This window comes from Piliocolobus tephrosceles, chromosome 20, assembly GCF_002776525.5.
Source record: "Piliocolobus tephrosceles isolate RC106 chromosome 20, ASM277652v3, whole genome shotgun sequence".
In the NCBI taxonomy this organism is placed as follows: domain Eukaryota; kingdom Metazoa; phylum Chordata; class Mammalia; order Primates; family Cercopithecidae; genus Piliocolobus; species Piliocolobus tephrosceles.
The window spans coordinates 17,586,886-17,609,723 of NC_045453.1; the positions used below are offsets into that span (position 1 = coordinate 17,586,886).

The following is a 22,838-nucleotide window of genomic DNA, read 5'->3' on the forward strand; positions in this document are numbered from 1 at the left end:
CATCTGGCCTGACAAGGATCATGACCTGGGGAGCCAGACAGCCCTGAGTTCAATCCTGGCTCAGCCACAGCCTGGCCGGGAGGACTCGGCAGGTTAAGTATCTCTTGGCAGGTTAAGTGCCTCTGTGTCCTGGGCTGTAAGGTGAGAGTCCCGTGAGTGATGTCTGTGACTATGCCTAGCACAGGCAGAATGTTTGGCCCTGCCCCTGCTTATGGAAAAAGAATTTTCGACACCTACACACAGACAGTTGTGAAAAAGGAGGAGAAGCAGCTACTGGCTAAGGGGCACCTGGAGAGTGGCACAAAACAGCTTCTATAATCCTCAACATGGTCCTATGGGGTGAGCGTCATTACTACCCTCGTTTCTCAGATGGGAAAACCAAGGCACAGGGAAGTACAAGTGTTCTGTTTATGGACACCCAGTGGTATGGTTTAGCTCTGGTTTAGCTCTGTGTTCCCACCCAAATTGCATCTCCAATTATAATCCCCGCGTGTTGAAGGAAGGACTTGGTGGGAAGTGATTGAATCATGGAGGCAGTTTTCCCCATGCTATTCTCGTGATAGTGAGTTCTCACGAGATCTGATGGTTTAAAAGTGTTTGGCAGTCCCCGCCTCCTCTCTCTCTCCCACTGCTATGTAAGACATAGCTTGCTTCCCTTTTGTCTCTGCCATGATTGTAAGCTTCCTGAGGCCTCCCCAGGCATGCAGAACTGTGAGTCACTGAAACCTCTTTCCTTTATAAATTACCCAGCCTCAGGTAGTTCTTCACGGCAGTGTAACAACGGACTAATACACCCAGCTAGGAGTGGAGGAATTCAAACTCAGGTCTTACTGACTCCAGTTGTGTCCACAACCAGGCCCTCATTAACTCTTCCCTGAGTGGGCCCTGCCCTTCCCCCAAGATCAGGCCATTCCCCGCATCCCACTGTCTCCACAAACTCTTTTTGGGCTCTAGTTGGGCTGTGGGTCCTTGAAGCCCCACTCACTCCGACTCTGAGACTTTAGCCCAGGTTTCTGCTCCTCTGAAGTCTGAGCAGAAATTGGAATGTTAAACTTGCTGATGCTGTTGCTACAAATCAGGCTGAGGTAGTGGCACCAGCACCCTGTTTCCGGCCCACTGAGCTTCATCCTGATTCTCGGGAGAAGAAGGGATCCAAGGCCCTCTCTACCAGGTACTGGGGCCCAATTCTGCCTGGGAACTGAGTCGGACAGGCACCGGGTCGGACATCCCTACGGGCCCCAGGCATCTGATCACTTGTGATATGTGTAACTGTGGCTCACACTTCTAAACAAATCCTCAGGGCCAAGCTCAGCTCTCCAGCTCCACATCTAGTGGTTGGTTTAATCCTCACACCCACCGTATCAGCTCTCTGTTGCCGCTGCGATAAGTTATTACAAACTTGGTGGCTTAACACAAATGTATTATTGTCTAGTTCTGTAGGGTGGAGGGCTACACAGGTCTCACTGGGCTCAAATCAAGGCGTTGGCAGGACTGAGTTCCTTTCTAGAGGCTTCCATATGGAAGTATAGCCTCCTCTGGGACCCGGAGGGCCTAGGCTGCAGGCTGGGCCTCAGGGTCTTAACATATGTCAGCGACTTAATACAACAGGACACAAGCTCAAAACCCGGGCTCCTGATTGGGGGTTGGGGGACGACCTTGCAATGTATCATTCAGCCCCACGGTTTTCCCGTCTTGTGGGCTCCCTCTCGTCTAAAGACTAGGTCTCTGCATTCAGCCTTCCGGTGGGGAAAAGAGATAGAGCACGTGTGGGGCAGGGTTTTATGGGCCAGGCCTGGAAGTGGCATACGTCACTTCTGCCCATGTTCCATGAGCTAAGGCTTGGTTACATAGACCCTGCTAAGTGCAAGAAAGGCTGGGCAATGTGGTCAGCTGCGTGCCCAACTCCACCTCCCCAGTGCATCCCGGGTCCCTCCATTTCTCTCCATCTTCACACATTTGGACCACACTAGCCTTCGAACTGGCCTCCACTCCTAGCCACCATCCCTTTTCCCTATGACAGCCAGAGGCTCTTTAAAAAATATAAATCAGATCATTGTGGTGGTGTTGCGTGTGTGTGTGTGTTTGTGTGCCTGTGTTTGTAATACAGCCTTTCCATGGCTTTCAATAAACCCACATAAGGGCTTGTAAGACCCTGTGTGAAGTTGCCTCTTTGTCTTCCTTCTGCTCCGCCAAAGTATCTGCACCCCAATTCTCTAGCTCCAGCGACACTGGCTTCCCTGCAGTTCTGGCTGTCAAGCCATGCTCAGTTCCGTTTTTAAGCACCACCTTAGGTGGTGGGGTTCACCTTCCCCAAGAAACTATCCCCTTTCCTTCTTTATCACTCTTGTCTTAAATTAGTTTTTTGTTTATTTGTTTGTTAGCTGGCCCTCCTTACTAGGACTTCACCTTTACTTACAACAGGAATGTTGTTTGCACCAGTAGGTGCTTAGTAAATATTTGTCTGAGGATTGACTGAATGAAAGAAGGAAGGAAGGAAGGAAGGAGAGAAGGAAGGGAGGAAAGAATGAAAGGAAGGGAGGAAGGAAGGGAGGGAGGGAGGAAGGAAGGGAGGGAGGGGGGGGGGGGGAGGGGGGGGAGGAAGGAAAGGAAGGGGGAAGGAGGCGGGGCGAGGAATGAACGAAAGTAAGAGAGGAAGGAAGGAAAGAAGGGAGGAAGCAAGGAATAGAAGGAAGGGAGGGAGGAAGAGAGGGAGGGAGGGAGAAAGAAAGGAAGGGAGGGAGGAAGGAGGGAGGGAGGGAAGGAAGGAAAGAAGAAAGAAAGGAAGGAAGGAAGGAAGGCTGGCACAAGGTCACAACATGAGTTAGCAGCGGGAACAGGATTTCTGCAGGCCTGGGGATTTGGACCTTTGCTTCAGATCTCACTATTCGTAGACACAGGAACCCCGGGCAGGCGCGTGGGAGGCGGACAGGGGAGTAGCTCTTCGGTCCCGGACACGTGGCGATCCCAGCCTCCAGGTGCCCAGCAGCCGCCCCGCCCCGCCCCGCCCCGCCCCGCCCGTCACAACCCTGCCGCGTGGGGCCGTGGCTGGAGGGGGTGGAGCGCGCGGTCTGGGCACATGGAGCAGGTTGGGACCGGGGCGGGTACCAGGGCCGGGGCGTCATGCGGTGGCCGAGTGTGCGCGCGGCGGGGCTGGTCCTGTGCACCTTCTGCTACCTGCTGGTGGGCGCCGCTGTCTTCGATGCGCTCGAGTCGGAGGCGGAGAGTGGCCGACAGCGACTGCTGGTCCACAAGCGGGGCGCGCTCCGAAGGAAGTTCGGCTTCTCGGCGGAGGACTACAGCGAACTGGAGCGCCGGGCTCAGGCCCACCGCGCTGGCTGCCAGTGGAAGTTCGCCGGCTCCTTCTACTTCGCCATCACCGTCATCACTACCATCGGTGAGCCGCCCAAAGCCTCCCTCCGTCCCGCTCCAGCCCCAGCCATCCCGCGGCGCCTTTGGGTTTCGGTCCCACCTCTGCCCCCGCCCAGCTGAGCTACTTCAGACGGGTCATTTCGGCTCACCGAGCCTCCCTCGCCTCGCTCACCTCCCTCTGCTGAATGGAGCTGTCAGCCCACGCAGGCAGGGACGGGAGGAATCAGTAAATCGAGTTTGCCAAGAGGCTGGGTGACCCGGAAGTGCTCAGAAAACATCCAAGGGGCTTGGAGATAGATGAAGCGGGGCTCGGAGACCAAGAGGCTGGAGCTGCTTTTCTTTACCTAGTTGCATCACACTTGCTGTGTGACCTTAGACAAGTTGCTCAACCTCTCTGAGCCAGAGTTTTCTCTTCTGTAAAATAGTGTCGCTAATTGGCCTTATCTCAGGGCTGTGGTGAGAGTTATTATCCAGGAGACAGACTATGCGCAGACAGGGCCTGTGCTAAAATGACACATACAGAGCACTACAAAGAAAACATAGATTTTTTATTATTGCATTTTTGATTATTGCAATTGTTGTTACCCCATAAGAATGGGGACCTAGTCTGTCTTAGGGACTGCTGTATGACCAGTGCCTAGCGTGCAGTAGATGATCAATAAATACTTGTTAAAGGAATGACTGATAACCACGGGCTCTGGACCTTGCCCTCGGGGATGCAGAGCAATTCCTTTGGAGCATCTGGACCACCAGCTGTTGCCATGACTACCATCTGGCTGGTATCTGCTGAACCTAAGCCTGGGGGAACAAGGAGGAGAGAAGTGGGCTCTGCAGGGTTCCAGGCTTGGTGCTGGCCACTCCCCAGGTTCCACTGTGAGCGTCCAGGCACCCCCGTGGGGCTTGGATCACCAGCCTGAAAGCCAGTGCCTTGGGGAAAGTTTCTCCATAACGCTCTTGCAAGTGAATGTGAGCTGTGGTTTTTGCAGTGCAGTTAAAAGCATGAGTTCTGGAATCACAGAGACTGGATTTCTGTTCTCATCTCTGTTGCCATGTGCCTTCTCTGGCAATTGATTCTACCTGTCCAAGCCCTGGTTTCCCCAAAGGCAAAATGCAACTGTTCCTACCTCACTGGGTGGTTGTCTGGTTTCAGGAAGGTCAAGCATGTAACATGCTTGACATGGTGCCTGAGGCCAAGTAGGCACTATTCATTAGTAATAATTCGTTATTTGCCAACATGGCCCCAGCTTTTATTCAGCTCTTTTGCCCCCTCCTGCCCACATGGACACCCCTGCTTCCTATCTTGGTACAGCCTGAGACCCTCCTGGTTACCGTGCCCACTGCTTTGGGATGCCATCAACCTGTTCTCTCTGCCTTGTCCACATTCTTTGGAGGCTTGCCAGGGGGTTTTGGCCTCTTATCCTGGTTCTTTACCTCAGGTACATCTGGGAGGCTGATATAAGAGACTCAAGTGGAAACAGGAGGAATTTTGCCTTTTCTGGCCACTTGGGGGCACCACCACCCTCTGTGGTCCAGTCGGCTTAAGCCAGCCTTGCAGAGAGCCAGGTGCCAGGCCCCAGGAATTTGGGCTTTGCTTGGATGGGAGAGAGGCACTGAAGCAATGGAGGATGTTTTTTAATAGCTCAGGCCCATGGAGGGTGCTGGTTAATAGCTCAGGCCCGTGGAGGGTGCTGGGTAATAGCTCAGGTCCGTGGAGGGTGCTGGTTAATAGCTCAGGTCTGTGGAGGGTGCTGGTTAATAGCTCTGGCCCGTGGAGGGTGCTGGTTAATAGCTCTGGCCTGTGGAGGGTGCTGGTTAATAGCTCAGGTCCGTGGAGGGTGCTGGTTAATAGCTCAGGGCCGTGGAGGGTGCTGGTTAATAGCTCAGGTCCGTGGAGGGTGCTGGTTAATAGCTCAGGCCCCTGGAGGGTGCTGGGTAATAGCTCAGGTCCGTGGAGGGTGCTGGTTAATAGCTCAGGTCCGTGGAGGGTGCTGGTTAATAGCTCTGGCCCGTGGAGGGTGCTGGGTAATAGCTCAGGTCCATGGAGGGTGCTGGTTAATAGCTCAGGCGCCTGGAGGGTGCTGGGTAATAGCTCAGGCCCCTGGAGGGTGCTGGTTAATAGCTCTGGCCCATGGAGGGTAGTGGTTAATAGCTCAGGTCCATGGAGGGTACTGGTTAATAACTCAGGCCCGTGGAAGGTACTGGTTAATAGCTCAGGCCTGTGGCCTTTGGGCAGTTTTGTCCCTCTGAACCTAGTTTTCTTATCTATAAAATGGGAATAAAAACATGTCATATAGTCATTGGAAGGGTTACATCTGATAATCCATGCAGAGTACGTGGATTAGTTACTGTCATTATTAGTTATTATCTTTATTCATTTCACTCTCTGCCAAAACCTGGCACAGTCCCAAACAGCTGGAAGCCTCTTATTCCTAAAGAGACTCCTCTGTTTCTCACTAGCACCCCCTTCAACTTGGTTGAGCTTCAACTTTCATTGAGCTTCTAGTCTATCTCAGGCTCCGTGCAGGACCCTGGTGATGGGGACTACAGAGAGGTGACCACCTTCATCCCTGCCCTCAAAGAGCTCAGTCTGGTGACGAGCAGGTCCCCTTTCTCCACAAAATAACAGAGAGGCAAAGTGACAGGGTTATGCAACAGAAATGTGGAAGTGGAGCCACAGGCCTTTAAATGTATGTAGTGCTGATATTTTGAATAAGTTATATATGCATACAGTACACACTTCACAGAGCACAAAAGGATATGGAATGAAAAGGAATTCTCCCTCCACCCTGTCTCTCAGCCCATAAATTCCCCTTCCTGGGTCAAATACAGTTACCAGTTTCTTGTGTGTCCTTCTAGATATATTCTCTGCCTATATATTCCTTTTAAACACATACACATACATTATATAGACATTATACACACAGTTTTGTCTCTTGCTTTTTTCACTTAATATATGTTGGTGATGTTTTTATGTCAGTCTCTAAAGAGCTGCATCTTCTTGTTTGTAGGGTTTCTCAGCCTTGGAACTACTGACATTTGGGGCTGTGGGGACTGTCCTGTGCATTGCAAGATGTGTAGCAGTGTCCCTGGCCTCTACTCTCTAGATGCCAGTAGCACACAGACATGCCACTCCTCCCCCCCCATTTGTGACAACCGGAATGTCTCCAGATGTTGCCAAGTGTCCCCTCAAGGGCAAAACCACTCTCGATTGAGAACTGCTACTGTGTAGTATCCCATGGTTTGGATGGCACTATAATTTATTTAACCAGGCCCCTTTGGATGGACACTTACATTGTTTCTCATTTTCACTATGACCGACAGTGCTGCAATCATGACCCAAGTGCACACATATTTTTGCTCACGTGTGTATATTGAAGGGCTAACTTCCTAACTGTGGAACTACCTTGGTCAAAGGATTTGTAGTTTTTGCTTTTTGGTAGGTAGGGCCAATCTGTTACAGGAGGCACATTCTTTTTGGGAAGATCCACCTGACTGTTCCTGGGGTACAGGCTCCTTTGAGAATACCATGAAAGGGACTACTGCTCCTCTTTCCAGGAAAAGACACACAATGAGATACCCATTCATTCCCCTGCAATGGCACGGTGTTCCAGGACTGAAGGTTGCCCAGTCGTGTTTAGATTCCCTATAGTAGTTGAAGGGACCCAGTAAGAATCCCCACGCCAGACAATCAGAACCAAAAGGTGTTTAGTGTGGGCAGGCTGAGCAGTGGAGGGGGAGGTAGTCAGGGGAAAAGGCATGTGGAGAGGACATGCTAGCTGGGGAAGCAGCTCGGCGTATAGCTGGAAAGTGGGGCAAGTTGTGCTTTTTTTTTCAGTAAAGCATAATTTACATACAGTAGAACTCACCATTTTCCTGTGTACACGCCTGACAAATGAATACCTGTCAGGTAACTGCAGCCGCGATCAAGACAGAACATTGCCATCAACCCCCAGAATTCTACCACGACTTCTGTAGTTAAGCCTGTCCCTAACCCCAGCTACTGGCAACCAACCATAGATCGGTTCTCTGTCGCCACAGTTTTGCCATTTCCAGAATGTCATTTACATGGAACCATGCGGTCTGTAGGCTTTGGAGCGTGTCTTCCCCCACGCAGCTGGAGACAGTTGAGATCCATCCTTCGTTGCCGCAAGTTACAGGAGTTCATTCAGTTGCTGAGAAGAATTGCAGTGTTTGGATGCCCCACGGGTTGTTTACTCATTCTCCAGTCGAGGGACACTTGGGTTGTCTGCAGTTTGGGGTGATGAATGACCTAGTTAGGACTAGTATTTGGAGATGCCCTTCCAGCCCCGGGGCCGGGGAGGGACGCCGGGCAGGCAGGCTGCGGGCGGGACTGTAGTCAACAGGAGCTGGGCGCTCACAGCCCTCCCCTCCGCTCTCCCTGCATAGGGTACGACCACGCCGCGCCGGATACGGACTCCGGCAAGGTCTTCTGCCTGTTCTACGCGCTCCTGGGCATCCCGCTGACGCTGGTCACTTTCCAGAGCCTGGGCGAACGGCTGAACGCGCTGGCGCGGCGCCGCCTGTTGGCGGCCAAGCGCTGCCTGGGCCTGCGGTGGCCTCGCGTGTCCACGGAGAACCTGGTGGTGGCCGGGCTGCTGGCGTGCGCCGCCACCCTGGCCCTCGGGGCCGTTGCCTTCGCGCACTTCGAGGGCTGGACCTTCTTCCACGCCTACTACTACTGCTTCATCACCCTCACTACCATCGGCCTCGGCGACTTCGTGGCGCTGCACAGCGGCGAGGCGCTGCAGAGAAGCCCCCCTACGTGGCCTTCAGCTTCGTCTACATCCTTCTGGGGCTCACGGTCATTAGCGCCTTCCTCAACCTCGTAGTCCTGCGCTTCCTGGCTGCCAGCGCCGACTGGCCTGAGCGCGCTGCCCGCCGCCCCAGTCAGCGCCGCCCGGGGGCGCCCGAGAGCCGCGGCCCCTGGCTGCCCTGCCGCCCGGCCCGCTCCCGGGGCTCCGCCTCCGTCTCCTGCCAGGTACACCAGCTGGAGAGACGCGCCCGCGACAACCTGGGCTTCTCGCCCCCTTCGAGCCCGGGGGTCATGAGTGGTGGAGGCACCCAGGCTCGGGGCCCGGCGGAAGTGCATCTGACAACCCCACCCAGGCCAGGGTCGAGTCTGGAACGGGAGGATCTGGCTTCAGCTATCAGGGCACCCTCCCCAGGGTTTGGAGACGGGGTGAGGGGCCTCTGGGCGGTCTTCTGCCACGAGCAGTTTCTCATTACCGTCTGTGGCTAAGTCCCCTCCCTCCCTCTCCAAAAATATATTACAGTCACATCATAAGCACAAAGCAGGCTCTAGGGTCACCCTGTAGGAGCAAATTCCTTGTAGTCCAAATTGTATGAGGGCGTGGCCACATCAGCACCCAGGAGAGGCTCTGCACAGGTCCACGTCAGGGCCGACCCTCCAGAGCAACTTTTCTGTTGTGAAGAGGCTGGTTTTCTGAGTAACGGTTGAAACGTGCAACTTTCAACACTGGAATCCTCGCTGGAATTAGTGAGGTCAGACGCTCACATTACAAGAAGCATGGGGAACAAAGGTGGACCAAATGGGACCGTGTACAGTCCAGTGTGGACAAGTGGGTCAACCTCTGCGCTAAACGATCTCATTCTCTGCGCGGTGTGTAGAGTGGAGTCAGCCCACGTGTGAACGGCGGCCTCTCTCCCCCGGACGGCTGATGCTCTGTCCCTGGCCAGCCCCCCTTCAAGATGAGGGAGGCCTTGCTGTCACCCACCCGCCACGTACTGGGACCACTTGGACACAGCAGAATGCCATGGGACGAGCTGTGTTCCGGGTCTCATCAATCACCAATGTGACCTTGGAGAATCTCATCCTCTCCCAGGCCTCAGTTTCCACATCTGTAGAATGACTGGGTTCATCCAGAACCCTGCTCCCTCTTATGCATCTCTGGCGGGACTTTCTGGAACAGGCCCCTTCACCATAAGGGGGCAGAGACAAAGCCCGAGGCGTGGCATCCTGGCACCCCGTGGCACTCAAAAAAGCCTCCAAACACTCACTTTCCTTGTCTTCCCAGATAGGGCTGTCTCAACACAAAGCATGAACGAGCCAGGTTAGAAAAGCCAAAAACTTTTAATTTCAACATGAGCTACATGGTCATGAACACAATGCAACGTGACCCCACTCCAACCCAGGGGCCCCAGAAACCCTCCCTCCCTAAAGGCCTGGGCAGCTCCTGCTCCAAGAGAGGGAAATGAGGGAAAGGTGGGTGGATGGAGAGAGGCCCCCAGCCTAAGGACCCGGGCTCCTGCCTTCCCGCCACCTGCCCGGGAAGCAGTCATAGAGTGAAAGGGCTCCAGAGGTGATGCCCACAGCCCTGGGTTTGGCTCCACTCTGACCTCACTGAAGCACTGGGTTCAGTGGGCACCATTGGCCCACCTCACAGGCTCGGCGTCGGGTGAGCTCGTGGACGCTAATGCTTTCCGTCCACTCTGAGGTGCTGCTCCAGACGTGGGGCCCTCCCAGAGGGCCTCGGAGACACCATGGGGGAACAGGGAGCAGGGCTCGGTCCCTGGGCCTGATACAGCGCTGCTGCTCAATAAATAAACGCAGGTAGCCTTGCCTGACGCAACAGCTGTGCCTCCAGAGGGGCTGGGACTTGGTGCTGTTTCTGACACGGAAATGCACCCAGGAGCTCCTGGCTGAAGGGAATTGGCTTGTGAAGTGCATAACCACCCCCTAAGCCATCTGCTCCACCTCTGGGTGTAAAAGAGTGAGCTCTGGGCTATTGGAGAACCGAGTTCCAGTCCTGCCCACCCATTAATACAGTGGGACCTTAGGCGAGCATGTTCCCCTCCCAAGACCTCAGCTCCCTGCTTTGAAATGGGGATGACAGCACAGGCCACCACCTCCTCCCCAGGGGCTCCTGCGAGGGCAGAAGGGCACACTCGAGGTAAAAGCATTCGGAAAACAAAGTCTGAAAAGCACAATAGGAAGGCCAGGTCTCATTGCATGTGAAGCTTTGCTGACGACTTCCCTGAAATGAGGCGCCCACAGCTGCTCCCATTCCCTCACTGCCCCAGGCAGGAGCTGGTGTTTCCTAACTCACCCACCAGTTGGTCCTGAAGATGCGATGGCCCCTTACTGGGGGCCTCCACCCAGGCCTCAAGGTCTAGACCCAATCCTGTGTACCCTCAGTCAGCTGGGCCAGCCCCCCAGGAGAGCTAAGTCTCCCTGGCAACCCTCTCCCCCAGACCCAGGCCCAGAGAAGTCACTGGCTTATAGAGGTGGAGCCCAGCAGGGCTATGCAGCCCAGGGCTTAGAGGCCAGGAATCCTTGTTCCAGCAGACATGCACTGGAGCAACGGTCTCCTGTTGCCTGAAGAACAATGGCGCCCCTAGTTCTTCCCCCTTTGTGCCCTTGCTGAGGGGTCTTGTGTGAGTCACTTCCTGTTTCTGGGCCTCAGTTTCCCAACCTCTCAGATGGGCTACAGATTGTCCTGCCCATCTTTTGGGGGCCACTAGGCTTCAAAGAAAGAAGGGAGGAGGAGGTATGGGCAGTGGCAGCCCTACCTCATACTGCCCTGGCTCCAGCTCAGCCTCTATTGGGAGGAGGGGACCCAGGCTGGGGGTGTCACTGAACACACAGGTGACTCCAGGGGTGGCTTTTCCCCCCAAGCTAGGTCTTGATTTCCTTGTCTGTAAAATGGAAATGGACTAATGGTCCCAAAGGCCCTTCCCCTTTACTATGCAAAGGGGGTTCTGGAGAAGGAGAGTGGAGATGGCTCCCTCCTTTCCATGGTATCCTGCATGTGATCTTGGCCCAGAGATTGAAAACAGTCACCCCCTGGAGACCCCAGCCCCCCTGTGGCCCCCAGTGCCACCCTCTCTGCTCCTCTTCAAACAGTGCAGCCTGAGTCAGCAAGGGGCCAGGCAGCAGTGGGGACAGGATGGGCTTGAAGCTTCTCCAAAGCGAATGATGAAAATGTCACTCTCCTCCCCAAACCCCCATCCCTTGGTGAGGACAGACTGTAGTTCCCACTCCCAATGGTCACAGCCCCTGGGAATGGGGCACATGCTCACGATGATACAAAGAAACAGGGCTCCAGCCCCCAGCTGCTCCACCCCTCCAGGAGGTGAGCGGGATTTCACAGAACAAACAAGAAAATCATTGAGGGGGCCCTCACTGACCACCCCCAGGTGTTGTTATTGCTTCGGAGCTCTCTCTCTCTCTTTATAAAGGCTGTGCAGACACCAGGGGAAGGGCTCAGGCTGTCAGGGCCAAGCCCCTGCTCCCTCTGGTTGGGACAGCCAGGCTCTGCCCTGTTTTTGAAAAGCTACCCCTGAACAACCACAGCGGTGATGGCTGGAGAGAGAAGGCGCTCTCCTGGCTCAAAATATTCCAATGGTGAGTAATAAACGAACAGCAGAGAAATCACACTGGTTAGAAAAACAAACAGGCAAGGGGCCAATTCTGTGCCTCGAATGCGAGTCCCTCCAGAGCCCTGCTCCTTCTGCCCCTAGCCTTGGGATTCCACCCACCACGGTCCCAGGAAGCTCTGAAGACTTCCTGGGGAAAGGGGGCATCTCCATCTCCCCTTCCCAGTGCAGGGTAAGCAGCTCTGTGGAGGTGATATACATCGACCAGAACTTTAAAGGATACCCAGGGCTTGCACAGGCTAAGGGAAGGGAAGAATTTCCAGATGGAAGGAGTTGCCTGGTGGGACTGGGACTGGGACCGGGACTGGGAACAGGGTGGGACCAAAGGCAGCCTGGGTGTCCTCAGGGGTAAACAACACCCTCTAATGGAGGCCAGGCCCCCTCTGCCAAGGTCCTACAACCCTTAGGAGTGCCTCATAAAGAAAGTCAGTACCAAGAATAATAAATCAGAACAGCCGAGTCTAACAGGCAGCTCCAGCTATAACCCTACAGGGGACAGGGAAAGGAAGGGGGTGGAGGAGGAGGGGCTGGCCTCCTGTGAGCCAGGCTGCCCCATCTAGGCCCAGGCCAGCGAGGAGACAGTGGTCTCCTGGAATGTACTTGAGTCTCCTCTCCCCCCCCCCCCGCGCCGGTCCTGGGACTCTGTAAGGACTATGCATGAGCTAAGAACAGGCCCCAGGGCTTGGAGCACTAACTCTACCTAGCTGGCCTGGACTATGCCCTACACAGCAGGGACTAGGTCAAGAGTGGCAGGCTTCTGGGTGCCTCCCAAGGGAGGTGGCAGAAATGTGCTTCTATAAAGAGGGGCCAGCCTCCAGCCTCCCTTGCATGCAAAAGGGCTCCCGCAGGCCCCAGGGAGGGCTGGGCTGGGAAGGCAGCTACCCAGGCCTGCTGGAAAAGGAATCTCCCAGTTCTTACACTCACACATCTTCACTCTTCTCTCGTACCATCATCTTTCCTTCCGCCAAGGTAACTGAGGCCGGGGCAGTGGGTTCTGCCCTTAGTATAGGATGGTTTGTTTAAAAAGACTAAAATAGGGGGGCTCTATTTGCCTCCCCAGCCCCCTGGCCTGGAGGCAGGGGGGGTAGACAAGATGACCTTCGACCTCATGCAACAAGGAGGGGTTCTCCAATTTGAGAAACCCTTATCTTGGCCCCACCAATCCCAATCCCAACTTTCCTTAGCCTCCCCCTCCAATACAGCACCCCCCAAATGCTCTCTAGGGTTGGGGTTCTGGAACCTCAGGTTCCACAGCTCCTCCATCAGAACACAGACGACAACGTTCTTTCCAGTCCGCCAGCGGTTCCTAAACTAGCTTGTTGCAATCCCATGGAGCGAGGCACCTGGGGGTCTGTACCAGGCCCCCGGCACCTCCTCCTTTCCTTTGGTCCCTGCTGAACCCCAATTCCTAGAGCCACCAGAAGAGGGGCAGGCAGGAGGGGACGGACAGATGGACTCGGACAGGCTGCGGCAAAGCTCCTTCCACGGGCAGGCAGAGGGAAGCCCAAGCTCCGCTTCAAGTGGGGGCTCTGGTCCCCTGGGAGCTGGCTCCGGATCCTTGCAAAGCTGCCCCTTCATCTCTGGGGCAGGAGTAGCTGCCTGAACCCAGTGCCGCAGGAAAGACACTTGCTGGTAATTGGCACCATGGAAATGGCCGGCTGGGTTCTGGACTTGGCTCTGGGCAGCGAGCTTCCGAGGAGGCAAAAAGGGGGAGAAGTTGGACAGAGTTTGGGAAGGGAGAGTGGTCTGCTCTGCCACCTCAATCTTTCCTTTCTCCGGACTGCAGCCACATCCACCAGGTCAAGAACCGGCCAAGTCAAAAGTGTAGCCAATCCCGTTGGGAGAGGGAAGGTCTCAGGGGGTAGGAGGCAAAGAAGGGGTGAGGAGGGGCCCAAGGGGGGCAGGTCTCCCCATTCTGCTTCCCCACTATGGGGGAGAGCCCCGTCCTCCTGTTCAATGTGCCCCTGGGCCTGGGGTCCCAGGTCAGGGCTGGGTGGTCTCCAGGCCATCTTGGGGAGCCCCTCCCCATCCCAGCACTAAGAGCGCTCTCCGCAGGGCCCTACGGTGCTCTCGAGGGACAACTGGGATGCCTGCCGGAGCAGGGGGCCTGTGGCTGGGTCCACCATGGAGGAGGTGGGGAAGAGCTTGTACCAGCCCACGGCCAGGGTGGTCAAGTCCAGCTCCTCCAGCAGCACGCGAGCCACACCCATGAACTGCTTCCGCTCCATCCGCCCGTAGTTCCCCCACACGATCACCTGCGGGGCAAGAGACACAGTGGTTCAAATCCTGCCAGTGCCACTCACAGGCCGAGAAGCAGAACCTGGGTCGCCCCCATGCCCAATCCATCTCAGTCCTGTGATTTCTACCTCCTTAAAATTGCAATTCCTCAAGAGGCCCTTCTTATCACAGGCACCATGCCAAGCCCCTGCCTCCAGAGGCTGGTGACAGTGATGGTGACGGTGATGATGGCAACGGGTAGAACACTTGCTGTAGGCAAAACTGCAAATACTTTTCCTGCACACAGCACACATTCCACTGGCACCAGAATGTTATCAGGTAGGTACCGTTAGGGTCCCCACTTTATGGATGAAGAAACTGAGGGTCAGAAGGGAACTTGTTCAAAGTTGCACAGCAAGTTGTGGAGCTCAGTTCAGCCACAGTGAACTGAGGGCCTCACCTATTTCCTCCAGGAGAGGCCCTGCAGAGACACCCCCCGCCAGGGGTGCCCTCCTGTCATTCTGGTCCTGTGCATGTGTGCTCGTGCACATACACGTGAGCGTACTAATGCCCCTCACCTGGAGGACTTTGCCCTGGGGACTCTCGGGAAACAGCAGCACCTGGTTATACAGTGGGTCCAGCGACTTGCGAGCGACTTTGGTCTTCTTCTTGGCAATGCAGACGCCATTCTCTAGCAGGTAGGCCTTGATATAGGCCGCTGGGGACAGAGGCCAGCAGGGGTGAGTTCTAGTTTGGCCCTCAAATGGTGGGCAAAGGGTGCAACAGAGGGAGGCTGCCCACCCTCTGCTGGAGATAGGTGTGCCCCCATGGGGTCTGGGGAGGACGCACCAGGACACATGGGGGGTGGGCATTTGGGGGCAGCAGGTACAGCGGGGCTTGGGTGCAGCCTGCCCCACCTTCTCTGGTGGTCCTCACTGTCTCCCCTTCCTTTGCTCACTCGCTCACCTGTTTCCTCCCTCAGTCCGTGATGTGCCCACCCTCTCCCTGGCTTATGCGTCCATCTGTGGACCCACTCACTCACCAGGCCTGAGCACCTACTGCAGGCCAAAAACTCTGCTAAGCACAGGGGTATAACGATAAGCAGGAAAGATGGTTCCTGCCTTCCAGCTCTTACCACCGGGCACCATGTGTCCAGTGGAGGAGATGAACCAGGTCAACGGACAATCTCAACTGGCTCCCCAAACAAACCCTAAACTACCAGTTCCACATAAGACATTAGAGTTGGGACGGGGGTCCCCACAGTTGGGCCCAATTTTCTCTCTTCAAGGCCCTCGGTACCCATCAGGATATCCTCCCTGACCTCCACCCCAACCCTGCAGGGGAGGGTAGGCCCCAGACCTGGCAGTGTCTTGGAGCCTGGCTTGGCTGTCAGTCCCCGGGCCTGGATAATGTCCACTTCCAGCTGACCGTTCCGCTCCTGCAAGCCAATCTCCACATCCCCTGCAAGAGGCACCAAGAGATGAGACTGGGAAATGGCTCAGAAGCTCAAGCTAGGACTCAGCTCTTCCCCTCTACTTAGAGCTGAAACCCCCTTCCCCTGCTCCCAGCCCAGGATAAGACCAGAACCAACTCCCACCAAGTGCCTAGGCTCTGCTGAGGGCTGGAGAGTGTGCCCTGGGCTCTAGATGGCATGCGCAGAGGATGGATCAACAGGCAGAGGGGAAGGAGGGAGAGATGCTGGGCTTCTGGTGTGACCCCCCACCTCCCCTCGTCCATTTGAAACCAGCCTTGGGGCACTCACCCATGGGTGTGGTGGCCAGCGTCTGGCGGCCCACAAACTGTGCTGGCCCCATGCTTCCCAGGAAGTCACTGAACTGGGCATCCGATGCCAGGCAAACTCCTCCATAGTTAAGGCTACGAGAGGAAAAGATGAGACAAAGCACACATTCCCAGTGGCTGACTGACAACTCTGGACTCAGGCAGTCAACCTCCATGAAATGGATATGCTGAGACTTCCCTCTTGGGATGGAGATAAGGTTTACCCAGTATCTGGCTCATGTGGTTTAGTGCCTTGATACTCCAAATGTGGTTCAGAGACCAACAGCATCAGCATCACCTGGGAACTAATTAGATACATAGAACTGCAGCCCACTCCACCCCCAGCTGCTGAATCAGAATCTGCATTTTAACGCGAGCCACAGATGATGCCCTTGCACGTGAAAGTGTGAGCTGTACTGCAAGGGGCTCTGGACTCTGAGGGGTGCATTTCTTGCTGCTGCTTGGCCACCTAATATTCACTTCCCCTTCCTCTGGTAACAGGATCTCAAATTTTCTTTGTGGAGCCCCCTCCCCATGGCACATGATCACAGTGGGGTGGAGGGAACAGCTCCTCAGACTGGGTCTCCAGCTCAGCCTGGTCAATCAGGGCATCCCTTTCCCTTGGCCAGTGATCAGCTCAGAGACAGGCATGTGGCCCAGTTCAACCAACAAGAATCAGGCCTGGAAGCTTTGTTTGAACTATAGTGAGTGAGACGCTCTCTTTCCCACCAGATTTGAGCCTGAGCTGCAGGACTGGAGCTTCTGGTGCTATGTGGCTACCATCTGGATCCCGAGAACAAAACCATCAAAATGACAGCATTGTGTGAGCTCCTGGATCAAGCCCTGCCTGAAGCAAGCTACTTCATCTTTTGGTTACATTAAGTCAATATCAACAGCAACAGCAAAGATAATTTTATTATTTTGCTTAAGACAGCTTGAGTAAGTTCTCCCCACTCCCTTCACTTCTCTAAGTGTCTCTTTCTCATCTGTGAAATGGGAATAATAATGTTCCCGTCTCTTAGGTCTGTTGTATTAAGTGCGATGAGGCACTAAGTACCATGCCTGATGTGCCCCTGTTATCCTGAGGACCAAAGCACTTGCAACCCATTTTCTCATCTGATCCTCACCACAACCACAGGAGGTTTTTTTTTTTTTTTTTTTTTTTTGAGACAGAGTCTCACTCTGTTGCCCAGTCTGGAGTGCAGTGGCACAGTCTTGGCTCACTGCAGCTTCGAACTCCTGGGTTTAAGCGATTCTCACGCTTCAGCCTCCCAAGTAGCTGGGAATACAGATGTGTATCACCATATCCAGCAAATTGTTGTGTTTTTAGTAGAGACAGAGTTTCATCACATTAGCCAGGCTGGTCTCGAACCCCTGGCCTCACGTGATCCACCCACCTCAACCTCCCAAAGTGCTGGGATTACAGGGGTGAGCCACCACACCTAGCCCAAGAGGTTGGCTTTTGATCTTTATCACCATCATTGAGATAAGAAACACATCTGCCGAGCAAAATGGTGACCCTATTCCCTGGCCAGAGCTGATGCATACAGAGTTAGAGGCTTAACCCAAGTCAGGCCAATCAAAACCTCTCTCTGGGAAATAAAAAACAGAATCCTGGAGACTAAAAGTCACAAGAATGGCCTGCCCTCATGCAAAACCCATAAACTCTACTCGCTACCCAGTCCTGGCTGCCCAATTCTTCCCTGAGCCATGTGAGGTCCCCCAGTGTTCTGTTTTTATTTAAGCTATCTGCAGAGCTAATGGCAGAATATTCAGCCTGAGTGCTTTTCCTTTTCCTGATTTCCTAATACCCCTGGCCTGCTTTCCCCATTCAGACAGTAGCCAGGGTGTCCTATGTTTGCTGCCTCAGAGAAGGAATGACCCAGCAGGAGGTAGAGAGCAAGAGACTTGGGCTCCTGACTTTTCAGTTCCAAATCTAAGAAACAGACTTGAAAGAATAAGTACAAAACTAGGCTATCCTGCCCCGAAACAGACATATCCTCAGCCTGGGAGAGCAGAGGAAGTCAGGCAAGGAGGGAAGATTGCTGAGATGCTGCAGGATCCTTGAGGAAGGTCTGCAGTCCCCAGCTGGTGAGTGCTGGGGGAGACAGAAAACTCCAGATAGGCTGGGGGCATCTGAAAGCAGAGGAGACCTGCACCCACCCTGCTTATTGGGTGGAGCTAAGAAAAGGGCAGAACACTCTAGAGAAATGGCTGCTTGGGCATCTTGTCAAGTGACCCCCTGGGAGATCTCGGAGGCTCTCTGTATGTCCCTCCACACCCTAAAGAGGAAAATATGATCCAGGTGCACTGGATGGAAGGGCAGATTCATAGAGTCCTGGTGGTCTGGGCATAGAGAAGTGGCTGAGACCAATGGGAAACAGTGACCAGGAGCAGACAGTCAGATCATGTTCCAGGAGACAGCAGAATGACAGATGATGACTGAGGAACACATACTCTGTGCCCAGTGTCTGAGCACCACAATAATAGCAGCCCATGCTACTGGACACGAGCCCTCACTGACATCCAGCTGGTACACCAGGTGTTATGGCCAGCATCCATATGATCCATTCATTCATCCAACAAATGTTTACTGAGCACATACTATGCAATCTATTGTGTCCAGGCACTATTCTGGACACTTGGAACATGTCAGTGAACAGTGATTCCTGCCCTTGAGGTGCTTAGATTCTAGTAACATATTATACACAATTAATATCATAAACATTACAGTATGTTAGAAGGTGGTAAATGATAGAGATCTTAGGAATAAATAAATAGAAAATTCATGTGGGCCAGCGGGTGGGGCGGGGGAGGATGTGGGTTGCAATACGAAATAGTGTGATTAGTAGCTGTGACCTGTGCTTCCGATTAAATACTTTGACTGTTACCCTGGGCCTGTTCTAGAAATTTACATGGCTTCTTTCTACATAAACTTCCCCAGGACACAGGCATAACCTTTGGGAAAATCCTGAACTAAGTGAGTCTAAGTTTTCAGCAAACAGAGGACACAGGGGGACTTGATACACAGATTAGCAACAGTGAACTCCCAGTGCTCACTAAATGCCACAAATGTCAAAGTGCTCTATACTTATTAATTCATTTCAGCCTCACAACAACCCTATGAGATCAATACTATTACTGGGTCCATTTTATAGATGAGCTGGAGAGTTAAGAAACCTGCCCAAATCACACAGGTACTGCACGGCCCCACCCTACCCCTTGGCACTCACTTCTATACTCTGAGGCTACCTGCTCTTATACTTGCCACTAGGTCTGAGGGCTTATTTTCTGGCTGTGAGAATTCTGAATTTTGCTGGGGGAGAAAATTCAGCCTGTGGCACAGGGCAGGCTGGAAGCACCTGAGGGTTCATGCCCCAGAAGCAGCCCCCACCCAGTGACAAACTGGGAGTCTGCAGTGGGGATAATGCAGGTGTTCACCTAGCCTCCCAAGGCTCCCCAGTGGGCCTGAGCTCCAGCTGCCCTTAGAGGTAGCAGGCTTGATGATGCATCCGTTATTAGCTCCCCTCCCTTCCCATCCCATTCCTTGCAGCTCCCACACTGGGGATTCCTGGGATGGCCTGCCAAATATCCAATTTCCACTTGAATCTTTGAGTCAGGGTCTGCTCTGGAACAAGCCAAACCAAGACAGAAGCTGAGTGGTATCTGAACCCAGAGAGTCAGGCTTCCAAGTCTATTATCTTAACAATTATGCAACAATGGTTTTTTATAGAGAGGAAGTGTGAAAAAATAAAGTCACTTAAGTGTCTGGGGACGGAAATGTGTACCCGCTATTCTTGCAAAACCAAAGACCCTCAATGAACAGCACAGAGGCCATGGTCTAGACCAGGGGTCCCTAACCTTTTCAGCACCAGGGACCAGTTTTGTGGAAGATAATTTTTCCATGGACTGGGGCAGGGAGTAGGGGATGGTTTTGGGATGCAACTGCTCCACCTCAGATCATCAGGCATTAGTTAGATTCTCATAAGAAGCCCGCAACCTAGATCCCTCTCATGCACAGTTCACGGTAGGGTTCACGCTCCTATGAGAATCTAATGCCGTCACTGATCTGACAGGAGGCAGAGCTCAGGCGGTAATGCTCGCTCGCCCACTGCTCATCTGCTCTGCGGCCTGGTTCCTAAGAGGTAACCAGGGGCCAGTAACCCTGGAGGAACCCTGGGGTTGGGGACCCCTGGCCTCTTTCACACTGTTGACGTGGCCTTTCCTCCATGCCCCTGGGTCTCTTTTCCACCCTACCCTCCCAGCCATCTGGGGGGTCAGGCTCCATTTTCTAAGGAGTGTCTGGGCTCCAAAAGCCTGAGAAATGGTGGGGGTCTCACCGATTCCAGGCATGGAAGGAGTGCAGCCTCCCAGGCAGAGGGAGGCCCTCTGCAGCCTGAAATTGAAAGTTTCCTCCAACATCATCATTGTCTGCTCCTCAGTTCCTGGTGGGATTGTGAGCAGACAATGGGGAACTGGCAGGCCTGGTAATTAGCGGTAATTGTTTATAATATCTGGGCGGCTGCCTGATTTCCTATCCCAGGGAGCCTTGCTAGCTGCCAAGGAACCCGGCTGACGCCCCAGAAACCCTGAATAGGTTATCACGTCCTCCTGGGGGCTGGAGGAAGGTGGAATAAAGTGGTGGCTGGCCCCTACTAGCCAGAAATCCAACTGCATCAGAGACCTGACTCCACCTTGGGGTCTTTCCTGGAGCACGAAAAGAAGGCAGAGGTCACAAAATCAAATCTGCCTCTACTCCTCACTAACCAACCGCTTGCTGTGTGACCTCTGACAAGTTGTTACTGCCTCTGCATTTCAGTGTTCTTATCTGCCTCATGGACAGTGTCTGGTCTTTTCGTTGGCCAGTGCCTGTGCTGTCTCAGTTTCAAACATTTTTCTGCTTACGGCATCCATGAGCACAGGGGTATAAAAGAGCTTACTGAATTAAGTACTGCGTATGTGCTACAACTTTGACAAGTCCTTGTATGCAACAGGAGCTCAATAAATGTTCACTGCCACGCCCTACAGCAGGACTCACACTGGGAAAATAAAGGATGGGTTGAAGACTGGATTTGGTGTAACATAGACCCTGGATTCCAGTATTATACAACCTGTGGGAAGTGTCTTAACCTCTCTGAGCTGCAGTTTCCTCATGTAGAAAATGGGAATAAATAGTAATCATCTTGCTGAGTTGTTGGGGAGGGTCAGAGAGCTAGTGCAGGCAAGGTGCTTAGCACAGAGGACCTGCTGAGTCAATCAAAGGGTGAGATACCGTGGCCTGCTGGGCCTGCTGCCTGGCCTGGGAGAGCCTCCTTGCTACATTCTTGGCATTTTCAGGCATTTCAGATTCTAGACCTGTTAGTAAGTGCAGCATCTGGATGCCTGAGAACAAGCCCAAGCCATTTTGGGGAGGACTGCAGCAGCGGATCCCTTCCAGGGACATGTGCCACTTGGACAGGCACAAAGCCCTGAAACAGGATTACAACCCGTGTTCTGCTGGCCTTTTATTTTGTGTTAATGGTGAAATGAGATTTCCTGCATTTAAAATCCTATTACTCTTGTTTGCAGAGCTGAAACCCACTGGTCTTTTATTATTAACCTCTGAGCTTGGTTTGACCCCTGGATTTTCTGTGTTCTTGATGGTGAAAGAAGTAACTAGGTCACGCAGGGGTTTCACTCCATTCTCTTTTCCAGATGGATCACTCGTTTCAACAGCATCAGAAATTAAAAGGTTGCACAGCCCTTATGGTGATTATGGGTTATGTGGTTCTCAAAGGTTTAGGAATTTATGGGTTCCCTGTCCATCCATTCACTACATGCCCGCCCATCCATCCATCCATGGATCCATCCATCCATCCATATATCCATCCATCCATTTATCCATCCATCCATCCATCCATCCATTTATCCATCCATCCATCTACCCATCCATCCATCCATCCGTCCATCCATTTATCCATCCATCCATCCATCCATCCATCCATCCATCCATCCATCCTCCCACAAACTCACCAAACCTACAATATAGTCAATTCTGCTGTAACATGAAATATACATTTCTAAAAATTACTGTGGAATGCAAAATCCTGCTATAAAAATCACAGAGCTTATGGGAAAATGGGGTCAGTGTCACATCAAAAAAAGAAAAAGGCAGGAATGCAGTAAAAATGACAGCATGGTTTTATATATGTTAAATGCTTTAGAAATGCATAAATACTACAATAAAAATGGCACATGACCTTGAAAACAACCTGTAGTTTGCTTGTGGAAGGGGGTGTCAGAAGAAGTGCAGCCTGTGAGTGATTTTGAGGCAGTGAGGGAAAAACTGAAGTCAATGGAAAGTTGTACCACCAAGTGTGGACAGGTGTGGCTTATAATAGTAAACTGAGGGTGCCGTGGATGTCTGAGCCACATGCATTTTGTGTATTCTTATGTGGGTGCAGTTTTCTTCATTCACCCAGTGTTCCTCGTGGATGAAATTGCACCTGAACAAATGCAAAATTTATGTTATGCTCAAATTGTTCCCTAATACTTGAATCATGTTGGAACAAATTCTCGTTTTCAAAACAAGCACTGTAGCAGAATTGCCCTGTGCCAGGGGATACCAGATCACACAATGCTGACTCCGACTTCTCAAGAATTCAAGATATTTCCAAGCCTGACCACCTCTATGAGACAGCGTGTGGCTCATGGGTGCAAAGCCAAGGATTTTTTTATTTGTCAAAAATTTGTCATGAGTCAAGCACTGATAGTACTATTTATCAATGTTGATCCATTTAATCCTCTTAACAACTCTATAAAAGCTAGGTACTTCTAATTAATACCCATTTTACAAAAAGGGAAACTGAGGCACAGAATTGTTAAGTAATTGAACCAGAATCACTCTGCTAGGAGTGGAAGACCTAGGACCTAAACCTGGAGAGTCTGGCTCCAGAATTCACCCTCTTACGCACTACGTTATACTGTCTCTATTTGTCTTGAGGGGACTCAGCCTTGCCCAGAGCAGAGCACAGGGATTTGCAGGCCAAGCTATGGGGTCAGGCAGGCCTGGAACT

The 22,838-nt window shown here is 53.0% G+C and overlaps 2 protein-coding genes across 2 annotated transcripts in view; one reads left to right on the top strand and one right to left on the bottom strand.

The window, feature by feature from the left end:
- Positions 1 to 3,084: 3,084 nt before the first annotated feature.
- On the top strand, positions 3,085 to 8,626 carry KCNK15 (potassium two pore domain channel subfamily K member 15). The gene is given in 4 exon segments (XM_023227861.2): positions 3,085 to 3,394; positions 7,777 to 8,142; positions 8,145 to 8,445; positions 8,447 to 8,626. Coding segments are annotated over 4 exon segments (978 nt in total). The 5' UTR covers positions 3,085 to 3,120; the 3' UTR covers positions 8,484 to 8,626.
- Positions 8,627 to 9,462: 836 nt separating this feature from the next.
- RIMS4 (regulating synaptic membrane exocytosis 4) overlaps positions 9,463 to 22,838 on the bottom strand; it is a 125,440-nt gene continuing 112,064 nt past the window's right edge. The window contains exons 3-6 of the mRNA XM_031934710.1: positions 15,767 to 15,879; positions 15,364 to 15,465; positions 14,583 to 14,722; positions 9,463 to 14,042 (exon numbers count right to left, since the gene is read on the bottom strand). Coding sequence (XP_031790570.1) covers positions 13,824 to 14,042; positions 14,583 to 14,722; positions 15,364 to 15,465; positions 15,767 to 15,879 — 574 coding nt within the window. The 3' untranslated portion in view covers positions 9,463 to 13,823. The remainder of the gene's footprint in view (positions 14,043 to 14,582; positions 14,723 to 15,363; positions 15,466 to 15,766; positions 15,880 to 22,838) is intronic.